A 26,700-nucleotide genomic window follows, 5' to 3' on the forward strand; every position below is an offset into this window, starting at 1 on the left:
ATGATAGTGTTCAGGCTTCCTCAGGTCCTTGAATGGGGTAGACACAGGCTGGGCCACAGACCAGGCACAGGACACTTGAGCCACAGAGGCCTGTGTCAAGCCTAGCACCTGCCCATGCTGTCCCTGGCACAGACAAAGCGGTGTTCTGGCTGGATGGGATACACAGTGCATCAGATTAGCCAGAGAATGCATATCTGACCCAGCACGCCTCACAAATTGGGGCCAGAAGCTCATGGCGCCCTAGCCAGCATCTGCTGTGAGTTCCAACCTCAAACATTCCCCAGGCACCCTCAAAGGAAGGATCTTCATCCAAGATCGCTGCCAGCGTCTCCACAGGGCTGTTGGCTGCCAAGCCACGGTCGCGGGGGCCACAGAGCTGTCCATGGGGCTGGCGGCAGGCTGCTGGCTCAGTTTGGTTTTCTCCTTCCTTCCCTGAGAACCTCAGATGCCACCTTGCCATGGAGGCACCCCTTATGGTGGGGAAGCAAACAGCTCCTCCACAGTTGACTGGAGTTGTGCTCACAGAGCATGTAGCTCAGCATGCCCTGAGGTCTGCTTGTCCCCATATGGATCTGCTTGTCCCCTGTCTTCAGGAAAAGATGCCTGTTGCTGAAGTGGCCCTGGCTGTACTGGGGTGACTTCTGGCCCCTCTGGTTTTAGTGACCTGTAAATCCCTTTTATGCTGGCTGGATCAGACTAAGGGACAGACCCATCCCTGTGTGGTAGTGGGACAAGTGCACACTCTGTGTGCCCAGAACCATGTATGAGCCATCCCTGCACATATGAGCTCATGTATCTCACCTGTTTGGCCCCCCAAACTCCCTTGAGCTGGGGCTTCTTCGTCCCACAGGCCTAGAGGCAGGCAGAGTAATAGGTTCTGTAGTTAAGCATTAACCAACCCTAGGCCTGACCTCTAGCAGCAGATAAAGGGTTTGCTGTGACACTCTAGCCTAGGTCCCAGAGTGACCAGACCAGATCAACTGGCTGGCACACAGAGGAGGAGCTGGGCTCCTGGCCAGTGAGTCCTGGTCAGGCCCCAGACGAAGCGAGGGGCATTGAAGTTACAGTGCAGGAAGGGCTTCTGCTAAAGGCTGAAGGCATTGATCACCCAGGCAGAGGCTGTGGGGCAGCAGAACGGCCTCAGCACAGCAGCAGGGCTAAGACTGTCCTGGCCAGAGTGCCAGCAGCTCCCTTGTCCAGCTCCTGTCCTCTTACCCTTGGTACTGGTGGAGCCAGCAATGCCGGAAGGCTGCCTTCCAGCCAGGGAGCAGTGACTCAGAGCTGCCAGGGCAAACCAAGTCCACCCTCGCAAAGGTCACCCACTCTCACAAAGCCTAGTGGGGCTTAGGACACCCTCACCCCGAGGGACCTTGTAGATAGGCTGCGGAGCCCAGTCACTCTGTCTCTGAGCTTTCAGGGGGACCTTCCTCCCCAAGGGAGTTTCCAGGCTCCTGAGGGCCAGCAGTTCCGGCCATGAGGTGGGGCTCTCTGAAGCCCGGCCTCCCAAGCTCCCCCTCCCACCATGATGCTCCTAATACTAGAGGCAGAACAAGTGCCAGGCTACAGCTCCAGGTTCGGAGTGGGACGGACTTCCTGGTGGCCAGGGTCTGAGAGGAAGGCCTGAGGTGGGCTGGCCATAGAAGCCGTGGGCGTCAGGTGAGAAACTCCATTCTTGGGGGGCACCACTTCTCTTTTGGGGGTCTACTCTTCAACAGTAAGGTCCCATAGAGAGTCACTCCCACTGAACCCAAGCTCCAGTTCAACCGGCAGTGGAGAGAATGAGCTAGCAGGACTAACTAGGAAGTTAGGAAGACGTAAGTGCCTGGCTTGGGCAGAGAGGGAAGCGTAGGGGTATCTGGGTTCCTTACTGGGAGGGACCAGAATGCAATACAGCATAAGACTGGGGCATCAGAGGAACCACAAATGGCTTTCTGGGCATAGTGGGGGTCACATGGGCCGTGAGGGTGAGTGGGACCTGGTGGAGGGAATGCTGCTTGCAGGTGCCTGGCAGCTGCAGGAATGAGCCAGCTGCCCTGCCCACAAGCTTAGAGCAGAGGTGGGCTGTCAGAGCCATGGTGAGAGGGTAATACCTGTCTCCTGTCCCAGAGCATCTCTTGAGTAGGCCAGGGGGAATTGGCCACCAAAGACAGACAGCAAGAAAGGTGCTGGCAGAGCACAGCTGAGTGTCCTGGGGGTGAGGAAGGAACCAGAGAGCCTCTCAGTGTCCCTGTCCCTTGGATCTCTACTGCTCGAGCTCCTGGGCACTCTCCTGAGGAGCCCCAGTCTGGAGGTACTCAGCTGGTGGGTGGGGACCAGTGAGGCTGACAGCACCACCTTGTGGTTGCCAGCCAGTCAAACTTTTATCACGATGTGACCTAGCGGTCCCCAGGGACCCTGAGCTCCCCAGGCTTCAGGATCAGGGCCAGCAGTGGTGTTCCCAGAGTCCCAGGATGCGCCAAGTCCAGTTTGCAGGCAGCGCCTGCGATCTCCGTGGGAATGTTTTCCAGGCCACCTGGGGATCTTGCAACTTGGAGGGCCAAGTCCGGGTTCAAGGGCTACGCTACCCCCTCTTAGATGTCTGAGGTGGAATAGGGACAAGAGGGGTGCAGGGAGGGTCACATACATATACATGCATGCACAGAAAGAGACCATATTGACAAAGCATTCCAATTCTCAACTGTAAAATCTTTTTTTTTTTTTGGGGGGGGGTGCAGGGTCTCACTACACAACCCAGACTCATAGTGATCCTCCTGATTTCTGCCTCCTTAGTGCTGGGATTACAGGCATGCGCCACCATGCCTGGACTCCTTAGTGCTGGGATTACAGGCATGCGCCACCATGCCCGGACTCCATTGCCGGCTCAGAGCACCTAAGGGTGGGGCTGGCGTGGTAGGCAGAGCCAGGGATCGAACCTTGGTCCTTGTGCTTACCTAAGCAAGCTCTTAGTCTGCTGAGCTATACCGCCAACCCTTCTCAACTGTAAAATGTTTTTTGCTTTTTTTTTTTTTTCTTTTTTTCCCCAGAACCAGGGATTGAACTCAGGCCCTTGCACTTACCAGGCAAGCGCTTATTCTAGTGAGCTATTTCCCTGGCCCTTCAACTGTAAAATCTTGAATAAAGCTACTTCGGAATGCACATAGGATCTCACATTTCACCACCCCCAAACTGAGCCTGTGTGGATGGGGCAGTCCTGCCCCAGGGACCTGCATGACCCTTGGACCCATTTCACTGGCTACCCTGTGGGTCACTCTGCCAGTCACCGGAGAACTATGGAGCTCACCTAAATGGGGGAGTGGGAAGGAGGGAAAGCCAGGAACAGAGGGGCTGCCAAAGCCTGTGAGCTCACAGCACACCCCTCTCCATGTTGATCTGTAGGGACTTCTCAAAGGGCCTCCTGAAAAAGTATGGATAAGCTATATGGTACGCCAGGCCCAGTGCAGAATGCCAAAGAGCTTCCTTTTGTGAAAAAAACCGAGAAATTTCAAGAAGGAACAACAGGCATTAAACTCAGTACTGACCTCTCTGCTGGTCACAGGCTCCAGCCTCAGCCTATTGGGACACCTTCAGTCCCCTGGAGGGAAGCAGGACAGGTGGACCCCTACCAAGCCACTGCCCCCTTCTCTATCATCCACTGGGCAGTGGTTGGGGGGTCAATTCTGGATTTATGATGAGGTCCTTCTGTTCTCTCCTGAGCACCAGGATGGGGGAAGCAGGGTTGAGTGGATCCAGCTCATTTACTGGTTGCTGTGGTGGAGTGGTGGTGGTGGGGAGTCCCTGCAGGAGGTTGCAGGTCTTGTGGCAGAGGTGGGGTATTAGGAACTCAGACTCCCTGCCGCCCTGGGAAAAAGAGAAGGGCTGAACTTGAAAACCTTCCCTGGGCCTGGGGTCACAGTGCACCCCAGCCCCTAGCCAGAAACCTGCCCTCCCTGCTCATGAATGGGAAGAACCAGCCTGGTCAGGTATGCTCTCTCCTCCCCAGGTCCCAGGCAGGTAGGGTATAGGGGCTAGGGCAGCTTCGCCTGCCTGCCCACCCTACTTCCCACCCACATGTGAAGGGTGGCCGGTAGGGCAGGCAGGCAGGCGAGTGTGGGCAGGTGGCTGAGTCAGTGAGAAGGAATGTTCTGGCCACTCCCAGCTGCACCCAGCTCCTGCCTGCCCCCACCTTGCCCTGGTCCCCAGGTGTACCTGGCCCGGTGCCCACCCATGCCAGCAACACACCTTCAGCCCAGGCTTGCTCGAAGGAGCACCCACCCACAGCCAACCTATCTCTAGACCCCAGGGTCCCTCCTGGCTTCCAGGGACCACAGTGCACAGATCCACCCTGAGCGTGCTTGCAGACAGTGGCTAGCCTTGGGCAAAAGGGCATGTGGTGGGCCATTGAGCAAAGCCCCCCAGCCCCATGGATGAAATGGACCTTAGGAAGGGCCAAGGCTCAGGAGAGACTGGCAGGGAGAGAGGGGCTTCCTGGAAGAAGGGATTCCTTTGAGTGGGGAGTGACAGTGAAGGCCCAGACCAGTGTGGCTGAGGCTGGCACCTGGAGGAGGTGGTCAGGAGGCTGGGCCCATGGCAACCAAGCTGCAGCTTTGGCTAAGCCAGCACCTCCCCCCTTGCCTTCCTGGGCTCAGAGCCCTCGGCCTGCCACCCTGGGCTACTTCCTGGGCCAAGCAGTCCCTGTGCTGGCTGCTGCTAAGAGGATGAGGCAGTGGGTAGGGCCAGGGGAGCCCCACACCTTCGTGACCTGACCGCCCTTCATGGCCTTCTCTTCCAAGCCAGCAGGAAGATGGGTCGTCCACCAGATCCCCACAGCACCCCAATCCCTGCTGGCACCACGGCCATGCCTGGCCTCATTCCAGACCTCGTCGCCAAGATCCCCTGTAAGTGTCAGGTCCCTGAGTGTCTAAGGGATGTGGGCATGGCCTGGTTATGCAGGAGACTGAGATTGTCCACAAAGGCATCTCAGCCTCCTGTGCCCACACCCCAGGGCCCCACTGGGCACTCATTGTCGCTGCTCTTGCTGCTGGCATCCTTGCTGTTTCCTGTCTGTTCTGTGCCATCTGTTGCTGTTGCCAACGCCGCCGTCGTAGGAAGAAGCTCCAGAACAAGGAGGTTATGAATCTGGGCACTGCCCGTAGCAGCACCACCACCCACCTGGTGAGGAGCACCTCCATGTCAGCTGGGTCCCTAGAAGACAAAACAAATCCTAATCTCTGGAGCTTGGAAGAGCCCAGGCAATTAGGGGCAAGCTCACCGTCCTTCCCCAGGGACAGTCTGGTCTCCCCAGAAGCAGGGGAAGGAGGGCCTTTCTGGTAGGGTAAGAGGATAAACAAAGGTGAGGCGGAGGCACTGCAAAAGGGGACATATGGCTGGGCATGGTAGCATATGCCTGCAATCCATCTTCTTTGAGCCTTCAGGATCACCATGAATTCAAGGCCAGACTGGGCTCCATTACATAGTGAGTTCAAGTTCAGCCCGGACTGCACAGTGAGACCCTGTCTCAGAGAAGGAAAGTTGTTGGTTCACGGGTCACTGGGAGAGACAGCAGTTTCTTAGGAAAGATAGTGGTGCAACAGATGACCTATGGGGGTGGGGGGGAGTTGGCCAACCTCACAGAGCTGAGCTAAGGATGTGAGCCTTTCTATTGCCTGGCCTGAAGGTGGGTGGTTGACCCATGTCTCGGAGCTGGGAATACCAAGGCTCTGACAAGAGCACATGGTCTCCCCTGTCCCTGCTCGCCCCAGGTGCAGCCAGACATGGAGAACTTGGAGTCCAGTTTGGGAGACCCTCTGCAGTGGGGGCGAGTGCTGCTCTCCCTGGAGTATGACTTCGGAAGCCAGGAGGTGGGGACGCCCCAGAGCAGACCTGCAGTTCTGAGGCTAAGGGAGAGTGATGGGTGGTGCGGGGGTATCGGCGATGACCTGTGAAATCCCCTCGGCTGAGCCCACTGCTGGCCCCCAGATCAGAGTGGGCCTGAAGCAGGCAGCTGACCTGAGGGCCGAGGGCACTGTGGACCCCTATGCTCGCGTCAGCGTGTCCAAGCAAGCCGGGCACAGGCACGAGACAAAGGTGCATCGTGGCACACTCTGCCCCGTGTTCGAGGAGACCTTCTCCTTCCATGTGAGTCCAGGTGGGATTTGGGGCGGAGGTGGATGAGGTGGCCTTCGAGCCAAGGTGCTGTCTGGCTTATCACCATGCCCTCAGGTCCCACTGGCAGAGCTGCCCAGTGCCACCCTGCAGGTGCAAATGCTGGACTTTAAGCGCTTCTCTGAGCACAAGCCACTGGGGGAGCTGTGCCTGCCACTGGGCACCTTGGATCCTCAGCACGTCGTGGAGTGCTGGTACCAGCTGGGCCCACCGGGCACCAATGAGGTGAGGCCACTGGACACCAGGCTGCAGTCCAGAGGCAGAGCTAGTAGGACCCCTTTTCCAGGGCCTCAGGGAAGATGGAGGTGGAGTCTCCCCAATGAACCCTGTTGTTCCCACAGGCTGAGCAGATGGGAGAGTTGTGCCTTTCCCTGCGGTATGTGCCCAGTTCGGGGTGCCTGACTGTGGTTGTGCTGGAAGCCCGAGGCCTGGGCCCAGAGCTGGCAGGTGAGAGCCTCACTTGCCTACTCAGGGGGACAGAGGACTGGGGCTCTGTCAACCCTCAGACCCTGGGTCTTTCCCCTCTCTCGTAAGCCCAGAGTCCTATGTGAAGGTTCAGCTCATGCTGAACCAGAAGAAGTGGAAGAAGAAGAAGACATCCAGCAAGAAAGACACCACTGCCCCCTACTTCAATGAGGCCTTCACCTTCCTGGTGCCCCTCAGCCAGGTCCAGGTAGGCTACTGGGAGGAAGGGCAAGGTGGGGCAGGGCCTTGTGCTGGACCACAATGACCTCACCTTCCTCTCCCCCACCCTGACCTGTTTCTGTGCAGAGTGTGGACCTGGTACTGGCCGTCTGGGCCCGTGGCCTGAAGCTCCGGGCTGAGCCTGTGGGCAAAGTGTTGTTCGGCCCCCGGGCTTCCGGCCAGCCCCTACAGCACTGGGCAGACATGCTGGCCCATGCCCGGCGGGCCATTGCCCAGTGGCACCGCCTACAGCCTGCCAAGGAGGTGGACCGTATCCTGGCTCTGCAGCCCCGCCTGCGCCTGCCAGTGCCTCACCCCTAAAAGCATCTTGGTTCTCAGTTTCCCCAGACAGAGCCATGGGCACTCCTCCAGACCACTTGTAGGACTGCAATAAAAGCCTTCCCCTGCCACACGTGTCCTACTGGTCCTGTGGAGACACATAGGCAGGGCAGGGATCCACCCTCAACCCCATGGCCCCACAAAGGTTAGGGGAGGATCTTTCCCTTCCAAATTTACCAGCCCTCAGCCTCTGACTGGGGCAAAACCTTGATCTGACCCCTGGGTGGGACTGGGGGTCCTCTAAGAGCCATTGGTCCCCTCTGGGCCCAAGTGGGAAGAGTCAGGAGGGGGAGTCCCTCCAATGTGACATGTAAAGGATAGCATAGAAGGAGGAGCTGGAGCTGGTCCTTTGGGGACACAGTATGATCTGGGGGCGTTGTAGGTAAGGATGGTAAGTAGTGGGGGTCCTAGCACTTTTAGGGACCAGCAACACAAAGCCTCCCCCATGTGAGCAGCAGGGGGCAGTAGACACCTTCAGAAGCTGCTCTGAGCCTTTGGGGGGCAGCCTTGGCTGGGGATGTACCTCCTAATCCCCGCACATCTGGATGGCTTTAGCGGCTCCAGTCTTCCTGCATCTCATGTCTCTTCTGATCCCCACGGGCTGGGGAGTGGGCAGGGCTGGGGCCAAGCGCCCCACTGCTCAGAGAGGGTGCCAAGTCACGAGCCGGTGTCTCTGTAGGGTGGGGCCTGCAGGGGTGTGTGGGGGCTGAGGGCCTCGGCCGGGGTGAGCAGGTTAGTGTGGGGCCTGCCTAGGCAGTGAAGGGGCCCAAGCTCTCACAGGTCACAGAGAGGTTCCTAGGCTGGTAGCGCTGCCATCCTGGGGTTGATGGACATGTTCCGAGTTGCCCATACAAAGGTGCCGGAGGCCAGGGTGTTATAGCAGGCTGGGAGAGGCTCAGCTGCTCATCCGGGGGCCCCATCCTGCTCAGGTTCAGGGTGGGAAGGCAGGGTCATGCAGAGGGGAGAGCAGTCCCTGAGGTCCTGGTCACCATGCAGGGCCCAGGAGGGCAGGCTTGGGGGTCCGCGCCCTCCTTGGGGTTGGCCTTGAGGGTGGGGTGGTGGTGGTGGTGGTGCATGTAGCTGCTTTGCCTAAGGGTTAGCCCTGGGTGAGGTAGATGCAGTCAATCATAGGGCCAGAGCAGGGAGCAGGCACCCCGCAAGAAGCACAGGGCTCAGGGAGAGGAGCTCTGGGGTGAGCCCAGGAGGGTGGACCTAGCAGGGGCGCGATGTACAGCAGACTCCCACTGAATGGCCTTCCCTGACCCTCAGCTGGGCAACCACCAAAGCCATGCTTGAGCCACACATGTTGTCCTCAGGCTCCTTGCAAGAAAAGGGAGACATCTCGACCTCGTCATTGAGCCCTAAATAGAGCAGCCCAACCACGACACCCTCCCCCCAAAGATTTCTTGGACAGGATGGCAGCAAGAGGCCAGTGGCAATTGCCTGGGCTGGGCCAGACCAGGCAGCCTGGGCAGGTGGGGAGGTCTCTCTGGTTCTCTGTGCCCCCATTGGTCTGAGGAGGACTCCATGCCCTTTCTGAGCAGGGGCCCAGCCTGGGGGAGGTCATTTATACCCCTCCTCCTGGGCCCACCAGACCAACTCGCCACTGCCGGACTGACCTGGTTCCCAGTCCTGCTGCCCAGACTCTAGGTGAGGCCCGGCCTGGCCTGTGGAGGCCAGAGGACAGGGCACTCTCAAGCTAGCTTGCTGAGGACTTCCTGGGGCAGGGGCTTAGGGGCAAAGGGGCAGCTGCCAGCAGCCCTCTCTGGGGGCTTCTGTAGAGTTGGGAGTGAGAAGTGGAAGCTTGGGGAGGTGGCAAGGATGGGGCAGGGGTCTTGGACAGGTCTCTGATGACCAGACCTCAATTCTAGGATACTGGCGGCAAGAGTTTGCAATCATGCTAGCCAGGACCCGAGCCCCCAGGCCACATTGGGGAACATTTTCTTGCATGCACTTAAGTCTGAGGCCAAAGGAACAGAGTTAAAAATACCAGCATTACTCTGGCAGCCACCTGTGCTGGCCTGGCCCACCCCTCCCTCAGGGACAGCTGCAGTTCCTCGCCCCGCCTTGGACATTTTGGGAACACTTTCTCCTCTTACTTCTTACCCTGGGGAATTCTTCCAAGACACTGCCCTCTAAAAAGACTGGAGTCAGGGCATGACACAGGGGGACCTCTCTGCCTGCTGAGTGCTGTCCTCTTGTGGGTGGGCCCTCACACCTCTCTTTCTTCCCACAGGCTAAACTCCAGACTTCAAGATGGGGGAGTAAGTGGCACCCCACAGGGGCCCCTACCAGCTATACCCTCCTGCTACTGGAGTGGGGGCCCTGGCATCTCCCCAGCAACACCCCCTGCCCACCCTGCCCACTGCCCACCCCTCTGCCGCATCACACCCATGGCTACCCCCTACCCACTTGTCATGACCCTAACCTCTCTCTTCTCTCCCCTCCCCCTCCCATCTTTTCTCCTGGGACAGTGAGGAGGTGAGTACCTGACTGGGGATCTGAAACCTGGGTGGGTGGACAGGACTTTCAACTTGAGATAAGTCAGACAGCAGAGCTTCAAGGCCCTGAAGCCCAGGGAAGACACCCCTATTCCCAAAGTGCCACACCCACAGAGCCTGGTGACAGAGGAAGTGGCTGCCCGCTGCCTTATGGGGCAGGGGAAGTGAGGTGGGGGCCTGGTCACCAGGTTGTCATTTCTTCCTGATTTCTGTACTTCATGTGCCTCCAGTCTCCTCCTCTCTCCTGCCCCATCCCCCCTCCCAGCCCATGTGCCACCTGGGCTAAGTGTTGGGCCAAGTGTTGGGCCAAGTGTTAGGCCGGAGTGCTGCGCCCCTGAGGAAGCTCTGGACCAGGGAAATGAAGGCTGGGTTTGGGCCATGTCCTCCTTGGAGCCTCTGGCTCAGCTGTCCCAGGCAGGAACTCCTGCTCCCGGGGCCTCTGCATCGGGCGGGTCTGGAGCCAGCCTGACTTTGTCCCTTCTACTTCCGCAGAAACGCAACAGGGCCATCACGGCCCGGAGACAGCACCTGAAGGTAGGTACTGCCGTGAGAGCGCGGGGGCGGAGCCATGAGTCCTCGGAGCAGCCCCTCATCATCCCTTTCTCTTGCAGAGTGTGATGCTCCAAATTGCTGCCACTGAGCTGGAGAAGGAGGAGAGCCGCCGTGAGTCCGAGAAGCAGAACTACCTGTCGGAACACTGCCCGCCCCTGCACATCCCTGGCTCCATGTCTGAAGTGCAGGTACTAGCTGCCTGCAGTCAATGGGCCCCAGGCTCAGTTTCCCCACTCGAGAGAGCCAGGGGGTGGTCAGGGAAGGGTGGCCTCAAGTGTGAGGACAGCTGCCTACTGCACCCTCCCTGCCCCAGGAACTCTGTAAACAACTGCATGCCAAGATTGACGTGGCTGAGGAGGAGAAGTATGACATGGAAGTGAAGGTGCAGAAGAGCACCAAGGAGGTGAGGGGGCGGGCCACAGCCTGGGGGCGGGGTTGTAGCCAGGGGGCGTGGCTACAGATGGGGGTGGGGACGTGGTGGGGAGGTACGTGGGGTTTGGGGTCTACCAGGCGCTCCCATGGCCTCCCTCCTGGCAGCTGGAGGACATGAACCAGAAGCTGTTTGATCTGAGGGGCAAATTCAAGAGGCCCCCCCTGCGGCGGGTGCGCATGTCCGCCGACGCCATGCTGAAGGCGCTGCTGGGCTCCAAGCACAAGGTGTGCATGGACCTGCGGGCCAACCTGAAGCAAGTCAAGAAGGAGGACACAGAGAAGGTAGGCTCTGCTCCCTGGGTAGCTCTCCTCCTTCTGCTGACCATGCTGGGAAACCTCCACTATCCCCTTTACGGAAGGGAAACAGGCTGGGGCATCTGTGGGGCTGTGGGCCTGAGCCCTCTCTCACTCCACCAGGAAAGAGACCTGCGCGATGTGGGTGACTGGAGGAAGAACATCGAGGAGAAGTCTGGCATGGAAGGCCGCAAGAAGATGTTTGAGTCTGAGTCCTAGGCCTCGGCGCCCTGCTCATCGCAGGGAAGCATCCAGGCATGAAAGGACCTGGCTTCATCCCAGTGGTCAATAAAGGATTCGAATCCCATGGCTGGTCTGATCTGGTTCTGAAGCCTGCGCTGTGCTCAGCACTGCCAGGCAGCCTAGGAAGAAAGGAAGTCACACAGGACTTCAGAGAGGGAGGGGACGTCCAGGAAGACCCCACAGGGAACCCACGCTAGGCTGCACCCTGGGGATGGTGGATGCGGCCAACGGCAACTCCCACACATCCCCTGGACTTTTCTAACAACTCAAAGATTGGGCAAGGATGGCCATGGGGGCCCCAGTCACATCTGAGGCAGCCGGGGGGGGGGGGGGGGGGGGACCGTTGAGATGAACTCATGCCTTTGGGCCCACATGTAGACAGACCCCCCTCCCAGTGACACAGGTCCAGGCTGGCTGCAGCAGACATGTCCCCGGTGCCTTGGGAGCCGCCACTCCTCCCAGGCCCCTCCCATCTCTTTCTCAGAGGTCCATCTGGGACGGAAAGCTGAAGTCACTTTTGTTGCCTTGGCCATGGGCACAGCACTTCCTGTTCAGGAAATAGGTGGTAAATTCTTCAGAATGAGTAGAAGGAGAGAAAAGGAGGGAGAGACAGATAAAATGATGGGAGGCGTGCAGAAGCAAATGTTTGGGCCCCGGAAAATAGCTCAATAGAATAAGTGCTTGCCTGGCAAGTGCAGGGTCCTGAGTTCAATCCCTGGTACCGGAAAAAGAAAAAAAAAAAAAAAAAAAGAAGCAAATACTTCCTTGTGTTCTTACTTTTGACCCTGGCAACCTTGAGGTCATTCTCCCCCACCCCCATCAAACTTTTCTTCAGATGCTTAAACAATAAAATTCTTAAGTGACATTAAAAAAAAAAAAAAAAAAAAAAAAAAAGGCTGCAGTGAAAAGATCGCAAAAGCCAGCAGTCAGGACTTCAGAGGCTGAGATGTGAGCGGGAAGGTGGGAGAGGTGCAGGAAGGTGCCAGGGGACACTTTGCTGGCTCTTGTGTAGCCCTGGAGGATGGGGGGGGCTACTCTTCAGAGTGGGCCAAGAACCACGGCAGGATGTTGTCACCTCCAGGGCAGCAGAAATGGAGACCAAACACAGGACAGACACAGGGAGCCGGGTCCTCCAGGACTGGGTGGTTGGTTTGTTTGGGGTGAGTTGTCTCTCTGTCTCTGTCTCTGTCTCTGTCTGTCTCTTTCTCTCTGTGTGTGTCTAACTCTGTGTCTCTGTGTCTCTCTGTGTCTGCCTCTGTCCCTCTGTCCCTTTGTCCCTCTATGTCTCTGTCTCTGTCTCTCTCTGTCTCTGTCTCTGTGTCCCTGTCTATCTGTCTCTCTGTCTCTGTCTGTGTCTCTGTCTCTGTCTCTCTGTCTGTCTCTCTCTCTCTCTCTCTCTCTCTCTGATATCCCCACTACTGGGGCACCTGAATGGTCCTGGGCTTCCCTGGGCCTCAGTGCCCCCCCTGGGCACAGGAGTGACCAGTCCTCACCCTTCCTCTCCAGCCCAAACTCACCTGGTCCAACTGTATGTCCTCTTTCAGTCCCTAAGCATTATACCCTCACTGTGGTCTCTCCATGCGGCTCTAGAGCCTGACTGTTAGAGCTGGCCTCTGTGTCTTATACCCTGCTCCAACATGTCAGGATACTTGGTCTCAGTTTACCAGGCCATCATATGGGCACAGAGCAGACCCAATTTCATAAGTTGACAAGTACCAGTGTGGTGGTTAGGGTTTGCAAGGGAATATTTAATACAGGACAGATAACATATGGGATCTGTGTATTTAATACAGGATGCATAATTTATAGGAGCATTTTGTAATATTCATCCCAAAAGTCAAAAGAAGAAGCATGTGAAAGATCTGTCCACCCACTAGAGACTAAAAGAAGCCAGCAGAAGGCCTGTGACCATAGCAACGTCCTGCACGAGTCCAGCTGAAGACCCAGAGCCCACAACAACAGCTCACACACATCTGTATCAAAGATCTGCACTGGGAAGGTCTGCAGATTGGGTGGAAACTAGAGTGACTGCGCCAGTGGGATGAGGGAGCTGACCTGGAGCCAGGAAGGTAAGGTCGAGGGCGACCCCTCAGAGAACTGCACGCAGCCAGCCTCAGCCACAGCGAAGACCTAAGCTCTTCTGCTGAGAACAGCTGAGTTCATATCAGGAAAACCAGCATGACAGCCTTCTCCAGGAGGATCAACAGCTCACCGTGTTCCCCTCAGTTCTCCTTTCATGCTGCTGGCAACAACCCTCAGGTGGGTCTTCATGCCCAGTCCCACGCTGACTCAGCTCAGTTGACCGTTCATTCATCCACCACAGCCTGGCACCTCTTCCCACGGCTTCTTGCCTCCTAAGGGCCAGCCTGGCCTCTTCTCTCCCAGCATGGCCCCGAGGTGGCCCTCTGACAACCCAGCAGCAGGACTGCCTGGCTTGCTTCTGTGACCCCTCGTTCTTCAGGGTCCCAGGTGGTCATCTCCCTGGTGAGCCTTCCCTGAGCCTTATGTGAGCCTCAGATCTGTCCACCTCCGCACTCTGTCCCAGGCAGTCTCTCTCACGTCTACTTTTGATTTAAAAAATCACTGTCCACTTGCTTTTTGTTATTTCTGTCTCTCCCTTGTCTGTGGGCAGAGTTGGGGACCTGAAGCTATACGGCACTGCCTGTCTCTAAAGCTAGGGAGGCATCTTAGTTACTATTCTCTTGTTGCTGGGACAAAATGCCCAACCTCCAAAATGAAGGATGGAAAGATTTATTTAGCTCACACTTCATGAAGCTTTCAGTCCATACTCAGCTAGCTCCAAGGCCAGGTGGCATGGCTGGGGGACAACAGTTCAAGGCGCAGAAGACAGCAAGAACAAAAGAAGCGAGAGAAGAAACCCTTTTTCCTTTCTTCAGGCTACCTGTTCCCCCAGGGCAGCGTGGCACTCACACCATCTCTCCACCCTCCTCTTGCACAAGTTGGGGATGTTTACAAAGTGGGACTCTAGCCCCTTACTCAGTTGTTCAGTTAAACTTTTAAACTTCTCAAGTTGACACAGTGTATGAACAACCACTACAGGAGACACTTGCATGCACCCAGATGCCCAGACCTCGATAGCCACCCATTGAGGTATGAAGATAGGAGTCCCTTAGGTCGGGGACAGGATGCTTGTCCTTCCGCGTCCAAGTTTGCAGGGCTGGTTGTGGTTGCACCAGATGGCCTCCCCTCCCCTGGCTGCTTCTGTCTCCAGCGAGTACCTCAGTCCACCACACAACCGCTGTCCAGCCACATGGCTTCTCCCTCCCTTGTCTCTGCCATCACACCTCCTAATCACTCCTGTCATGGCCAGAGCCCCTGCTCTGGCTCAAATTCTGCCTGGCGTGGATGCAGCCATCTGCTGTCCAGTGAGGGACCCGGCCCATGGGAGACAGCATCAACTCAAGACCCTCCACCTCTGAGCCCCCTGATCAGTCTGAGGGGCCTTGCTCTCTGCACCTATTTTGAGACTTCTCCTGGCCCCATACCCCTGCTGGCTTTGTAGGGGATTCCTGGGCCTTTCTAGGCTGTGAGTCTCCCCACGTCCCTTTGCTCTGCTATGATCCCTTGGAGGGTCTTTTCTGTTCTCACCTGTCCCTCAGCAGCTCTCACTTTCCTAGTTCTACCTCTCCTCCAGTTCTCACCTATGACCTCTCTGCCTACCCGCTAGGAAGCCATTCCCTGGATTTCCACTTCTCCCAGCATTTCTCCCACTGTAAGTTTCCCTCCTCTGGTGCAAAAGAGAAGTGGGAGAGAAGTAAAGAAATCCTGTATCGCTCCATACGGGAGGACTCCCAAAGAGAAGCAAGGAACCCTCTGGGAGGAGGCAGGCAGGTGAAGAGTTTACCAGGCTGGGTTGGGGGCGGAGCTTGTGTGGGCGGCATGGGGTCCTAACAAGTGCTGATTGGGGAAGGCTTGGTGCTTGAAAAACAAGAGAGGAAGTTTGAGGTTAACCAGGAGTAAGAAGGCGGAAGTCAAACTAGGAGTGGCTTGCTGTTGGTCTTGGATCTCCATGCTGTGCTGACTCACCACCATGAAGACCTGGCGGACTTTCATAGGGATGCAGACCCATCACCTGCCTGTCTGTCACCCACCCACCCTCCTAGCCCTGCGAGCAGGGTTCCCTGTCTTGTCTCCATCTCTTCCACCTGGGCTCCTGTCCTAACTTGCCTGGGCCAGGACTCAACCCTGATTCCCATCTCTCCAGTGTCCTGTGAAAGATGAAGGGCTAGAGCAACACTAGCTCTGGCTTTTGGAGTCTCTATAACCCAACAGAAAGATCTATGTGACACTTGGCACCCTTGAGAAAGGGGGCCATCCAGCTGTCTTGGCCCACCATTCCCTGACATGAGTGGTTCCAGCCCATGGTATCCACAGCTCAAATCCTCTTCCTGTCCCCACCTGTGTCTTGCTTTGTGCCTCTGTGCAGAGATATACCCAACTTCTCTCCCTGGACCCCACAGCTCAGGAAAATGTGTCAGGATACCCTTTCCTGCAGCAACACACCTTGCAAATAGATGTGCATCCCATGATGTGTGTTATGGTCCGTATCCTGAGACCTGAAAAGCTTCATGGGACCTAGCTGGGATGCTTGGAAGGTGATTGGATGATGGGGGCTGTTAGAGGTGGGGCCTGATTGGAAGAGGTGTGTTACTGCGGGTGTGACCCGGAAGATTATATCTCCCTTCCTCCCTTGACCCTTTCTGCTTCCTCAGAGCCATGATGTGAGCAGCTTTCTTCCTCCAGACCCTTCCAAAATGCTCTTCTGCTTGGAGCTGGCTGATCATGCAAGGACTGAAACTTCTAAGGTGTGACCTAAAATGAATCTCTAAATTGCATCTATCAGGTATGGTGTCTCAACAGTGCAGAAAGGAACCAAGACAACATGCGTCTGGGCTTGTTCCCAGAATCCTCACCTTCCTTAGGGTCTCTCCCCTGGCCTTTGCCAGCTGAATACAGAGAGTGGGCCAGGACTCAGGTCCTCAGAAGAGGAGCTTGGGGTCCTAGAATAGCTGCAGCAAAGCCCCAACTCCTGGCCTGAGGAAGGGACCCAGTGAGGTATGGAGCTGCTTGTCACCACAGCTAGTCTTACCTCCCTGATCACTGAGTTTCCTGAGGCCACCAGTGCACAAAGGCACAGCAGGATGGCCTTGAAAGCAGAGAGTCATCCTCTCCTGTTTTGGAGGCTGGAAACCGACATCCAGGTATCACAGGGGTGTTTCTTCCCTCATCCTCCCCATGGCTCACAGACTCACCTCTTCCCTCCATCCTCACCTGGCTGTCCCTTGCCTGTCCACATCCTGACCTCCCTGTTTTGCAAGGACCTCAGTCAGATTAAGTCAGAGCCCACACTAGTGACCTTACTAGCTCACTCTTTCAAGGGTCTACCTTTAAAGTGACCACATTCTGGGTCACTGAGGATCAAGACTTCAACACATGAATTTAGGGAACTCGGCTTAGCTCACAGCAGTCCCTAGGTCATCTGCGCTGTCCTCCGGCCTCTTTTAGATCCTCAACAATCCTGTCCTGAGCCCTCAGCCCCTCTCTGTATCCCATCCGCCCATCTGCAAGACACTTAGCTTCCATAAGGTTCAGCATGCCTTCCCAGGGCTCTACTACCCTGTGCTTGTGGCCTGTGGCCCCGCTTCCTCACTGCAGGTAGGGCCTGCCCACACACCTGGCCTGTCACACTGACTCCTAAGTGCTTGACACACAGTGACCCTTACCCACCACACACTTGTTGGCCAGGGTCCTCCTGGGACCTCAGGTAGCTCCCAGCACTCCTGCTCCTGCTATCTTAGCCAGAGTCCCTGGGCACTGAGCTAAGCCAGAGGTGTTGCTACCTCTCCCCTGTGTGGCTCATCCGTGCCCTTGATCTTGTCCCCTTGTCTTGGACTGTCTCCATTGCTTACCTCACCCACCTTCTCTGATCTCACTGCCCACCTGACCCTAGGCGTGTGGCTCTGACCCCGTCTTTCCCCGAGAAGTTCCCACTGTCTGTGAACAGTTCACCTCCATGTGCTCCAGGCTAACAGGGTTGGGGCCTCTGGAGAGGGCCCCTTTCAGCCTCTTGTTGCTTCGATAACAAAATACTCAAGGCTGGGTCATTTATGAAGAACAGAAATTTATTTCCTCCCTGTCTGGTGTCAGGAAGCCCAAGTTCAAGGTGCTGGCAGATGCAGAGTGAGGTGAGTGTTCGCTACTTCAGAGAGGGCATCTTGCTCTGTCCCCATGTGGCAGAATACAGAGGGCACAAGGATCCTACTAGCTCCCGGGAGACCTTTTATTCTGACATGATCCGCTGAGGAGGTTGGAGTCCCCCTGCTGCCATGTCCCAAAGTTCCCCTTTTATACTTGCAGAGGACCAGCCATGACTGTCCCCTTGTGCCCTCACCCACCAAGTAGAGCTGGCCTGTCTCCTCAGCGCCTCTTGGAGCTCTGTTGGTCTCTCCATCCCCTCCACCCAGCACTTTTGTCTGTCTGTGCAAGCCCAGGTCTTGTCCTTGCAAAGGTCCTCCAGGGATGTCCCTAGAGGTCCTCACCTGGACTCCAGGCTATCCTAGCCCTCCTGGCATCTTTCTGTGTCCCTCTGCCTGCCTTAATGTCTCTGAGCCTCAGCTCAGTCCACTGCCTGTCCTGTTTTCTGCTGGGCAAGCCCAGTGCCTCCACTCAGCCCTCACTGGCTACTACCCTTGTCCGAGTGCTCCTTGCTGGACTTTGAATCAAGCCTGGGGGCAGGATGATAGACGAGACAGGGACTTGCCAATCCCAAGCCCTCTGTGGAGTGCAAGTGAATGTGTCCAACTGAACAAATAGCTGTGTCTAGTTCTTGGGATGATGCTCAGCTCCCAGGGGCTCAGTGCTCTGATAAACCAGCAACTGGCAGGGCACCTGTGGTACTCAGACAGCTTGCGCTGGGAGCGGCGTGTGACTGATGGCCAGAGACACTACCACTGGTCTGCTGCTGGTGAACATGGGATGGAGCCCAGGGCTGACCAGAGCAGAGCAGAGGGAAGGGGCTGCAGCTTCACCGAGGGCTGGGCTTTTTTTTTTTTAAAGGTATGAGCCCTTGGAGCACATGCTCTCCAGAATGGTGCAGAGGGAGGAGGAAGGCAGAGAGACAGAGCATGAGGGAGGACTGGAATCCACTCCAGGGGAGCTCACCTCCCAGGGGACAGGGACATCGGGGGTAGGTGTAGGCAGCACAGATGCTGGGTGTGACCTGAGGACACTCGGTGCCCTGGTTTCATGTCCTCTGAGAAGTGGTAGGTGGGAAAATCCTTGCTGAAAAGAAGAGGGGCAGGAGTCAGGGCAAGGGAGACAGCTTTGGGCCCCCACAGCACCCTGTAAGGATATCTAGGCCCCAGAACATCCTTGCCTGTGGCAAGACTCCTGCTAGTCTTGGAGGGCAGGAAGGGATGGCCCACCCTGTGGCCCTGGGATGCACTGAGTCTCGTTTGTTGGACAGATAGGGGAATATCCTTTAGCCACCATAAAAATAAATTGCAAATTTTAAAATTGGGGCCTAAACCACAGACTTTCTTTTCTTCCTTTCTTCCTTTCTTTCTTTCTTTCTTTCTTTCTTTCTTTCTTTCTTTCTTTCCTTTCTTTCCTTTCTTTCCTTTCTTTCCTTTCTTTCCTTTCTTTCTTTCTTTCTTTCTTTCTTTCTTTCTTTCTTTCTTTCCTTTCTTTCTTCCTTTCTTTCTTTTCAACATGGGGAATTGAACCCAAGGCTTTCACATGAAACTACATCCCCAACCTTTTTTAATTTTTATTTTTTGAAATAAGCTCTTGGGCTTGGGAGATAGCTCCACTGCATGAAAGCTGGCTTGCCAGTTGCAAGGTCCTGAGTTTGATTCCCAGTTCCAAAACAAAACAAGAAAAGAGATAAGGTCTTGCTTGCAGTCCTCCTCCCCCAGCCTTCTAGAGTGCAGGAATTACAGGTGTGTGCCACCAGGCCCAGCTCATGCCATAGGCTTGTCTCTCTCATAGCCTGGGTGGGTGCTGAAAGTGGTGCTCTAGGTGTAGCAACTGGTTCTCCCCTGGCTGGGGAGATATCTGTCCAGCCTCCCCAGGCTTTCATGTTTGCTTGTGGCCCTTGGAGCTCCCCGTGTCATAACAATATCACTGACCTTTGTTTGCATGATCATGCGGCCTTCTCCCTGCGTGTCTGGGTGGCCAGATTTCCCCTTTTTGTCAGGACACCAGTCATACTGGTACAGGGCCTTCCCCCATGACCTCATCTCTACTAGTTCCATCTGTGGTAACCCTATTTCCAAATAAGGTCACATTCTAGGTCCTGGGGTCAGGACTTCAGCATATGCTTTTTTTTTTTTTTTTTTTTTTTGGTGGTACCAAAGGTTGAACTCAGGACCTTGTGCTTGTCAGGCAAGCACTTATCCCACTAAGCTATCTTCCCAGCCCCAAGCATATGCATTTTGGAGGATATCACTTAGCCTATAACAGGAGGGATCAGGCTCTACCTCTTCCTGGGAGGATGGGGATAGCAGAGGAAAGAAGGAATTCTGTTGAGGGCCAGGGGCTGGCTGAAGCTTGGAAAGAACAAAGCCTCCCATCTGAGATGGGATTGATGAGGTGGGCCATGGTGCCTTTTACCTATAATCCCAGCTACTTGGGAGGATGCGGCAGAAGGATCACAAGTTCAAGGCCAGCCTAGGAAATTTAGCAAGATCCAATCTCAAAACAAACACCCAAGAAGGGCTGGGGTGTCGCTCAGTGGTAATGTGCTACTGAGTTGAATTTCTAGTACCCAAAACCAATAACACTGTGTTGTCAGGCAGGTCACACTGCACCTTCAGGCAAAAGAGGTGTTAGTCTGTCTTAAGTAACAAAAAAAAAAAAAAAAAAAAAAAAAAAAAAACCCTGACTGGGTAAAGAGGTTTACTTGGCTCACGATTCTTGAGGCAGAGGTTCAGAAGCAGGGGCTTCCATCTGGTGGGTCCTTCTTGGTGCCCTATGACATGCATAGCAAATTAGTTCTCAACAAATCTTAATCCCCAGTCACCCCATGAATCCACAGATGAGACCTAATCCTCTCTTGAAGGCCCCACACCTCAACACTGCTGCACTGGGGACTGAGTTTCCAACACTTTCCCCGCTTTCAGTGGGCGTGTTCAGACCACAACAGAAGGCCGTGGATTTACCCTCAGGCAGGGCTGCCTCTGTGGGCCTGGAAGTGCCCTTGCTTGATTTCAGGGTATGCTGTCCAGCTTCCAGGCAGCGAGTGATAGGATGGGGAAGATGTGGCCTCCATTTGCCTCTCTTCTTCCAGCTGTGAGATTAGGTGCTGAAGATGCCAGGCCAAGAGAGTGACCCGCTGGCAACAGCATCAGGGTGAGGCGGTGCCCAGCCACTGCCCTCCAGGCCCCTGAGGGACCTCTTAGGACAGTCTTGAGATGGAGACAGCCAAGCAGGATTCCTGGGACTGCTAGGAGAACCACTGGGTCATCCTGTGGATTCTGAGGACATTAGCTGCCTATATGGTTGGTTTTGAGAGTCTAGCGCATGAGGATGGGGGACAATGGAGTCAATAGGACAGGGGGGTGGGGCAGGAGATGCAGGCAGCCACCCAACAGTTCAGAATAAGCCAGACAGTGCAAATCAGCACCAGGCAAGACATTGGGGGTGCCACATGTGGAGCATTGTATATAGGGACCCTGCTGTCCCAGCTCAGATTAGTCAGGGGCACACTGAGAACAGATTCTACCAGCTTCTGTGGGTACATGCCAAAGAACAGGGCTCTGTGAAGGCTTCCACCCAGAGGCTGAAGTGCTAGCATGGTTGCTCTAGAAGCCTGGATCAGCTCTCCATCCCGAGGGAGAACCTGCTGCTCACAGTGCATTTGGGCTGCTCCAGAGACCCAGGAGGTGCAAGGGGGATCCTGGCCTCACTTCACTCCCCTGCCAGAGCTCTGAGGAGCCTCCTGACTCCACCACTGCCCTCGACCCCTTTTCTCTCAGCTGGGATGCCTGTAGCTTGCTTAACACTTCCTGAGAGGTGGTTTGGGTTTAGGGTATTTTTTTTTCCCCTTTCCTCTTGCAGCAACAGATTAAAAAACAACACCCCAATGGTTCCAAACCTCAACCTGCAGCAGAAGGGGGAAGTGAAACCCAGCTGGGTGGGGGCTCTGGCTGCAGCCCGCCTGCCGAGGAAGCACCAAGAGCCACAGTGCACAAGCACAAACGGCGGCAGCAGCAGGCCCAGACGTGAGGCCCATGGCAGAGGCTCCAAGTGCACCAAGCTCCGAGGAGCAGGAAGAGCTGCTGGTGGAAGAGGACCCTGGGTGAGTGTCTGTGTGCACCCAGGCTGCGTCCCTGGTTCTGGGAGCACCGTTCCGTGCACTCACCCTAGAGTTCAACTGCCCTGTGGGGCACTTGCGGGGTCCTCCTTGGGCCCCCTTCTTACTTTGAAGGTGGATGTCTCTTCTGTCTACCTCACTATGGGAGCTTGTAGGATCCAATGCCTAGAAGTAGGCATGGTGGGTACCTGGTGTGTGTCAGGGCCTGGGGCGAGCCGTGCCTGTGCTGGGGGAATGAGGCTGGGGCGCCTAGGCCTGGCCTCAGGAAGAAGGCTGCCCCTCAAATCTGCCCCTGCCCCAGAGTGATGCAAGAGTCTGAGGATGGGGCAGAAGCCTGTCCTGAGTGCCAGTGCTGTGCTGTGGTTGGGGCAGGAGGGGGAGGGGCCGCGGGCAGAAGTTGTGTGCGGATTGCCAAAGAAGAGTCACCTGTGCACTCTGCCCAGAGCCAGGCAGAGGAACTTAAGCTGTCAGCCTGTACAGGAGCAGTTGGGCTCTGAGGGCCCACTGAGCAGCAGCAGCCTTGTGATGAGATCAACACACGGGGTGGGTCTGGGACCTGGGGCCTTGGGTCCCTGGGTTGTGAGGAGACCTTTTTAGGAAGCCATAAGGGTCACCTAGCCCTGGGTGTTGGTCTCTCAAGAACTGGGAGCAGGTAGGGCTCAGAAACCAGGCTTGGGGTGGAGGCTAGGGGGATGTTCTAACAGTTGCAGATGCAAGCCCATGGTGGGGCTGGAGGCCAGCCCCAGAGCAGGACAGTGGCAGGAGAGGACACTGGCCCCAGGTGTGCTGAGAGGAGGAGTGGGGCCCACCCAGCTTAGACATCCAGAGCCCGCTCTTCCTGCCTGGGCTGCCAAGAGGGGTGGCCTTAGAGTATGCTTTGGGCTGTTGTGTCCTGGACCCCCACTAAGCAGCCATGGCAGGGCTCCCAGGGCCTTAGGCTGTCTTGCAAAGTAGATCCTGGCCCCAGCAGCTGTGTGGCTGCCGGCCTTAGCAGTGACACCAGAGAGGAGAGGCATTGTCCTGAGTGGAGTGTGTCTAAGGGGTAGGGAACAGCAGGTCTGCTGTACTTCAGCCTTCGCACTGTGGATTCCACCTGGGAATTTCTTTGGGGGTAGCTAAGGTGACCCCTGAGACCAGGAAGAGAGTCAGATGCTAAGCCGAGGCTCTGGATCAGGATCAGTGTGCCTGACCCACACTCTCTCAACTCCCATTCCCCTCTGAGGGTCTCTGGGAGCTTCCGGTGGAGGGGGATGTGCAGCATGAGGGGCTGAGGGGGGTCAGAGGACAGTCTGCGGTGGCTCAGTGCCATGAGGTCACAAGCTGCTGGGTGCGTGGAATGGGGCAACTGGGTGACAGCTGTGTCTCACTCCTAAGTGTCCTCACGTCAGTGCTGTTCCCAGTGCTGGACTCGGCTCTGCCACCTCCCATCCATAGAAGGGCAGGGTGTAGCGTCCTGGCTGGCCCCTGCCTTCCTCCTGGGCCCCTCCTTGGTACTCCCCCTCCCCCAGCTGTCTTAAATGCCACAGATCGCGGGTAGTGCAGGGACAGCCAAGGCTGCCATGGCTCTGGAGGCCCAGTGGACCCCCGCTGTCTTGGTGCAGATCTGAAGCTGGGCCCACCTCTTTCAGGAGCTCTGGCTGGAGAGTCCTTGGGCCCCAAGGAACCCAGGGAAGCCCCCAAGAACTCCCCCACCCCACCCCCCACCAAGTGTGTTCAGGAGGAGAACATGACACTGACCTTTCAGAATGAAACTGAGACCTGGTGTGGGGTGGGGTTCTCCTTTCACAAGGTGACTAAGGAAATGGAGATTTTCCTATCCAAGGTGAAAGAGGAGTCCTTGATATCCAGAAGGGAGTGGGTGGCCTGGGAAGCCCCTACCTGGGAGTTTCCAGGGAGGCCAAAGCTGGGCAGGATCAGCTGGGCTACGGCAGAGTAGAGCAAATGCCCCTGTCCTGTTCACACAGGGGTAGGGAGGCCGTCCCAGAGGGGCCTAGGATATCCCCATCCTACGGACCCAGTGCTGCTGAATCTCTTTCCGGGGGGCCAAGAGCCATGCTGTCTCCTTCCTCCTGGGCAAGGTGGGTTCCACCTCCTGGCTTGGAGGACTGTGCTCCTTGCTGGGAGACAAGGGGGGCGCTCTTTCCCTGCCCAGGCTGCTCAGCTGCTGGGTCATTAGCCTGTCCTTGTCCTCCCCACCCTGGGGGAGGGTGTGACATTTCAACAAGACTACAAGTGGCTCTGTGGGGAGTCTGGGTGACACCGAGCTGGCTTTCTGCTCCAAGTCTCTAGTCTAATACCAAGAGCCAGCTCAGCCCCACACTGTCCAGATGCTTGAGCAGCCACAGGCCTTGGGGGCCTACAAGAGAGACTGAAGTGTCAGGGACGGGAAGGAGGCCTTTTAGCCAACAGGCCTAAACCCTGGGACCCCCACCTCCACTAAGGACTCATGCCTCCACCCTAACCAAGGCCCAACTGTCCCCAGCACCCTCCATGTCCATGGCAGAGGTCTTGTGCTCCTCCAGCAGACATGCTGTCTGCTCAGTGACTGCCTTCCTGGCTTCCTGTGCAGGAGTCCACATCTCAGCCCAATACCATCTTCACCTCTTCTCCCTGTGCTCAGCTAAGAGAAGGAGCAGCTCTGCCATTTGGGCAGAGTCCCTTCCTGAGCCATCTGTCCTGTGGGCTTCAGGTGTCTCCACAGCCAGAGGTAGGCCAGCCAGTCCATGTGGGTCTCCCTTCCTCCCCTAGTTCAGGGTTCCCAGAGAGAGGAAGCACCTCCTTATTTATTTATTTATTTATTTATTTATTTATTTAGGTGCTGGGAATCGAACTCAGAACCTTGCACTTGCCAGGCTGGTGCTTTACTGCTGAGCTATGTCCCTGGCTCTGCACCTTCCTTTTTTGCTGGGACTGGCAGGTCACCAGCTTTTTCCAAGCTTCCATCTGAAGTGGACCTTTCTTCTCCTTGGGTAGGCAAGGGACCAGACGCCTGACACACTTGGGGACATCACAGGCCCCGTCCATGGTGATTCCGGAAGCCAGATTCCTTCCCCTCCACCTTCCTTCTTCATGGCCCCACCTGTTTCCTGACAGAACAATCCTGGATCCCACATAGGCAGTACCTGGAAGGTCTCAGGGACAGGTGTCCCAGACAAAGATGCCTGGTCAGAGTGTCACCCTGAGTCTTCACAGTGGATACACTTTCCTTCACTGCCCACTGGCCAGCCTGTCTTAGCTTTAGTTTCCCTCATAGGGTGCCAGAGGGAGGAAGGAGCCCCTAGGGAGATAGGTCTCAGCAGGGGAAGGGGGTGGGCAGGTGCCTGCAGCCTTTCCCTTTGGGTCCCCAGGCTGGCAGGGAGGGTGGGGTATGAGATGTGATTGTCAGGGGAATGGGAGGTCAGTTGCCTCTGTAGTGTAGACTAGTGCTTTCTGGAGTAAGCGAATCCCACCCCTGGAGCTTTAGTTCTCCCATTTGCCGAGTCAAACCATGACTACTCAGAACCAGCACTCACCTGTGAGGGTCCTGGCCAAGCCCTAGACTTGTCCTCTGGAATATCACAGACAGATAGACCCCCCTGAGGCTTCAGAGGACCCACTTGGAGTGGCTGACACTTCAGCATGATGCTCTCCTGGGATTCAACTAGGGACCCAGGAGAGCACTGCCCTGGGCTGCCCCTATGGGTGGCCTGTAAACTCCTAGGGTGTACCCACTACCCTTCACCTGGAGGTTGCTAAGTGTCCAGCAAGGCCCAGTCAGGCAGCACCTCAGAGCTTTCACACACAGCTGGTTCTCTCCCAGCCAGGGGAGGGACCTCAGCTTCTCTTCCAACTGAGTCCTCTGCATCAGGAAGTAAGGATCTGGGAGATGGGGGCCTAGGGTAACAAGCTGGCCTAAGGGAACAAATCAGGATTGGGTGAGGTGCTTGCCCAAGGGTGCCAAGGAGCACCTGAGTCTCTTTTTCGGCCCCACCACTACCCAGTATCTGAGAACCTGGAGCGAGCAGTGGAGTTTGTAGGCAGCTGAGGGATGGAGGCAGTTGGACCTCCCAGTCTAGTTCAGCCCAGGGGATGAGGGTGGGTTGGGGGTGGGGGGTGGAGGCAACAAAGCACCTGATTCTTTTTTGGAGCCAGATGCTTGGAGCCAGGCCAGTTCTGTGCAAGTTCCACCTGCTAACTGCCCCTCAACTTTTCAGGGAAGAGGGAGTGTCTGATCCAAAAAGCTGGCAGGGAAGGGCTGTCTGGGAACCCAGGAGCAGCCCTGTTCCCTTCTAGCCTGCTCAAACCTGAAGAACTAGGGAAGAACTTGGACTGCTGTACCACTCAGAGATAGAAGAGGGCAGGACTATGGAGGGCTGCCTAGGGCCAGCCCTCTGCATCTCCCAGTGTGACCTCTGCTAACCTAGGCTCACTGGTGGCCAAGCTGCAGTGGGTGTCACCTCCTCCCTACATGGGAAGGGTGTTCAGGGCCCAAGAGACTCTGCTGCCAGGAGACCTGGAGTCCACCTCCTTTCATCTTGCAGAGTCTCAGATCCTCTGCTGTCACATGGAGGAGAACATGAGGACAGGGAATACCAATGGTACTTGCCTCCAGGACCTGGAAGTTGTGCTTTATTCTTGTGCCATGTCAGAAAAAGTATAAATGGAAAGGTGAATGAAGAATGGTAGGAGACAGAAGAAAACGGATAGATGGTTGGATAGATGGATGGATGGACTGACATAGGAATAGGTAAATGAATTATTGGAGGATGGGTACATGCAGTGAAGATAAGGATGTGTAAATGAATAGATGGGTGGAATATAGACAAATAAATGGACAGATTATTAGAAGAATATCTAGAGAGAGACTTACAAATAAATATGAACAATGGGTAGATGTACAAGTATACAAATACAAATGGGCAAATATAACAAGAGATGGAGGGGAAAGTAAGTGAATAGAAAAATAAACTGGATGAATTGGCGTTGGATGAACTGTTAAAGAGATAGATGGCTGAATAGACACCTCTCCATCAGGGATTTTACATTCTCTTCTTGGAGCAATATTTTCAGTCTCTCTGTCCCTTTTCTCCTTCTTCTCCTTGCAGCCTTCTTCTTCTTCTTCTTCTTCTTCTTCTTCTTCTTCTTCTTCTTCTTCTTCTTCTTCTTCTTCTTCTTCTTCTTCTTCCTCTTCTTCTTCCT

The 26,700-nt window shown here is 55.8% G+C and overlaps 3 protein-coding genes across 9 annotated transcripts in view; all 3 read left to right on the top strand.

Moving 5' to 3' along the window:
• The first annotated feature begins 1,538 nt into the window (after positions 1 to 1,538).
• Syt8 (synaptotagmin 8) lies at positions 1,539 to 8,647 on the top strand. 3 transcript variants are annotated; one of them, XR_002820246.1, is made up of 10 exons: positions 1,539 to 1,656; positions 4,774 to 4,874; positions 4,982 to 5,151; positions 5,739 to 5,837; positions 5,956 to 6,114; positions 6,199 to 6,366; positions 6,483 to 6,588; positions 6,681 to 6,814; positions 6,913 to 7,204; positions 8,481 to 8,647. XR_002820246.1 is itself a non-coding variant. In XM_023710674.1 (9 exons), exons 2-9 carry the CDS (start codon positions 4,781 to 4,783, stop codon positions 7,144 to 7,146), a joined length of 1,164 nt encoding a protein of 387 aa, XP_023566442.1. In that variant the 5' UTR covers positions 1,539 to 1,656; positions 4,770 to 4,780; the 3' UTR covers positions 7,147 to 8,647. The 3 variants fall into 3 exon arrangements, 2 of the variants coding, with proteins under 2 accessions (XP_023566442.1, XP_023566441.1); XM_023710674.1 differs by having other exon boundaries at positions 4,770 to 4,874; positions 6,913 to 8,647; XM_023710673.1 differs by having other exon boundaries at positions 6,913 to 8,647.
• Positions 8,648 to 8,756: 109 nt separating this feature from the next.
• Tnni2 (troponin I2, fast skeletal type) lies at positions 8,757 to 11,251 on the top strand. The gene is made up of 8 exons (XM_023710675.1): positions 8,757 to 8,814; positions 9,401 to 9,428; positions 9,639 to 9,645; positions 10,158 to 10,199; positions 10,277 to 10,405; positions 10,531 to 10,620; positions 10,755 to 10,931; positions 11,067 to 11,251. The coding sequence occupies exons 2-8, from the start codon at positions 9,421 to 9,423 to the stop codon at positions 11,160 to 11,162; spliced, it is 549 nt and encodes a 182-aa protein (XP_023566443.1). The 5' UTR covers positions 8,757 to 8,814; positions 9,401 to 9,420; the 3' UTR covers positions 11,163 to 11,251.
• A 10,072-nt stretch (positions 11,252 to 21,323) lies between these two features.
• Positions 21,324 to 26,700, top strand: part of Lsp1 (lymphocyte-specific protein 1) — a 33,024-nt gene continuing 27,647 nt past the window's right edge. For 2 of the 5 annotated variants that reach the window (XM_023710424.1, XM_023710425.1), the window contains exon 1: positions 21,324 to 21,507. In XM_023710424.1, the coding sequence (XP_023566192.1) occupies positions 21,440 to 21,507 (68 nt within the window). In that variant the 5' untranslated portion in view covers positions 21,324 to 21,439. The remainder of the gene's footprint in view (positions 21,508 to 26,700) is intronic. The other 3 variants (XM_023710420.1, XM_023710421.1, XM_023710423.1) reach the window with 2 other exon arrangements.

Source organism: Octodon degus, unplaced genomic scaffold, assembly GCF_000260255.1.
Source record: "Octodon degus isolate 3935 unplaced genomic scaffold, OctDeg1.0 scaffold00018, whole genome shotgun sequence".
NCBI lineage: Eukaryota > Metazoa > Chordata > Mammalia > Rodentia > Octodontidae > Octodon > Octodon degus.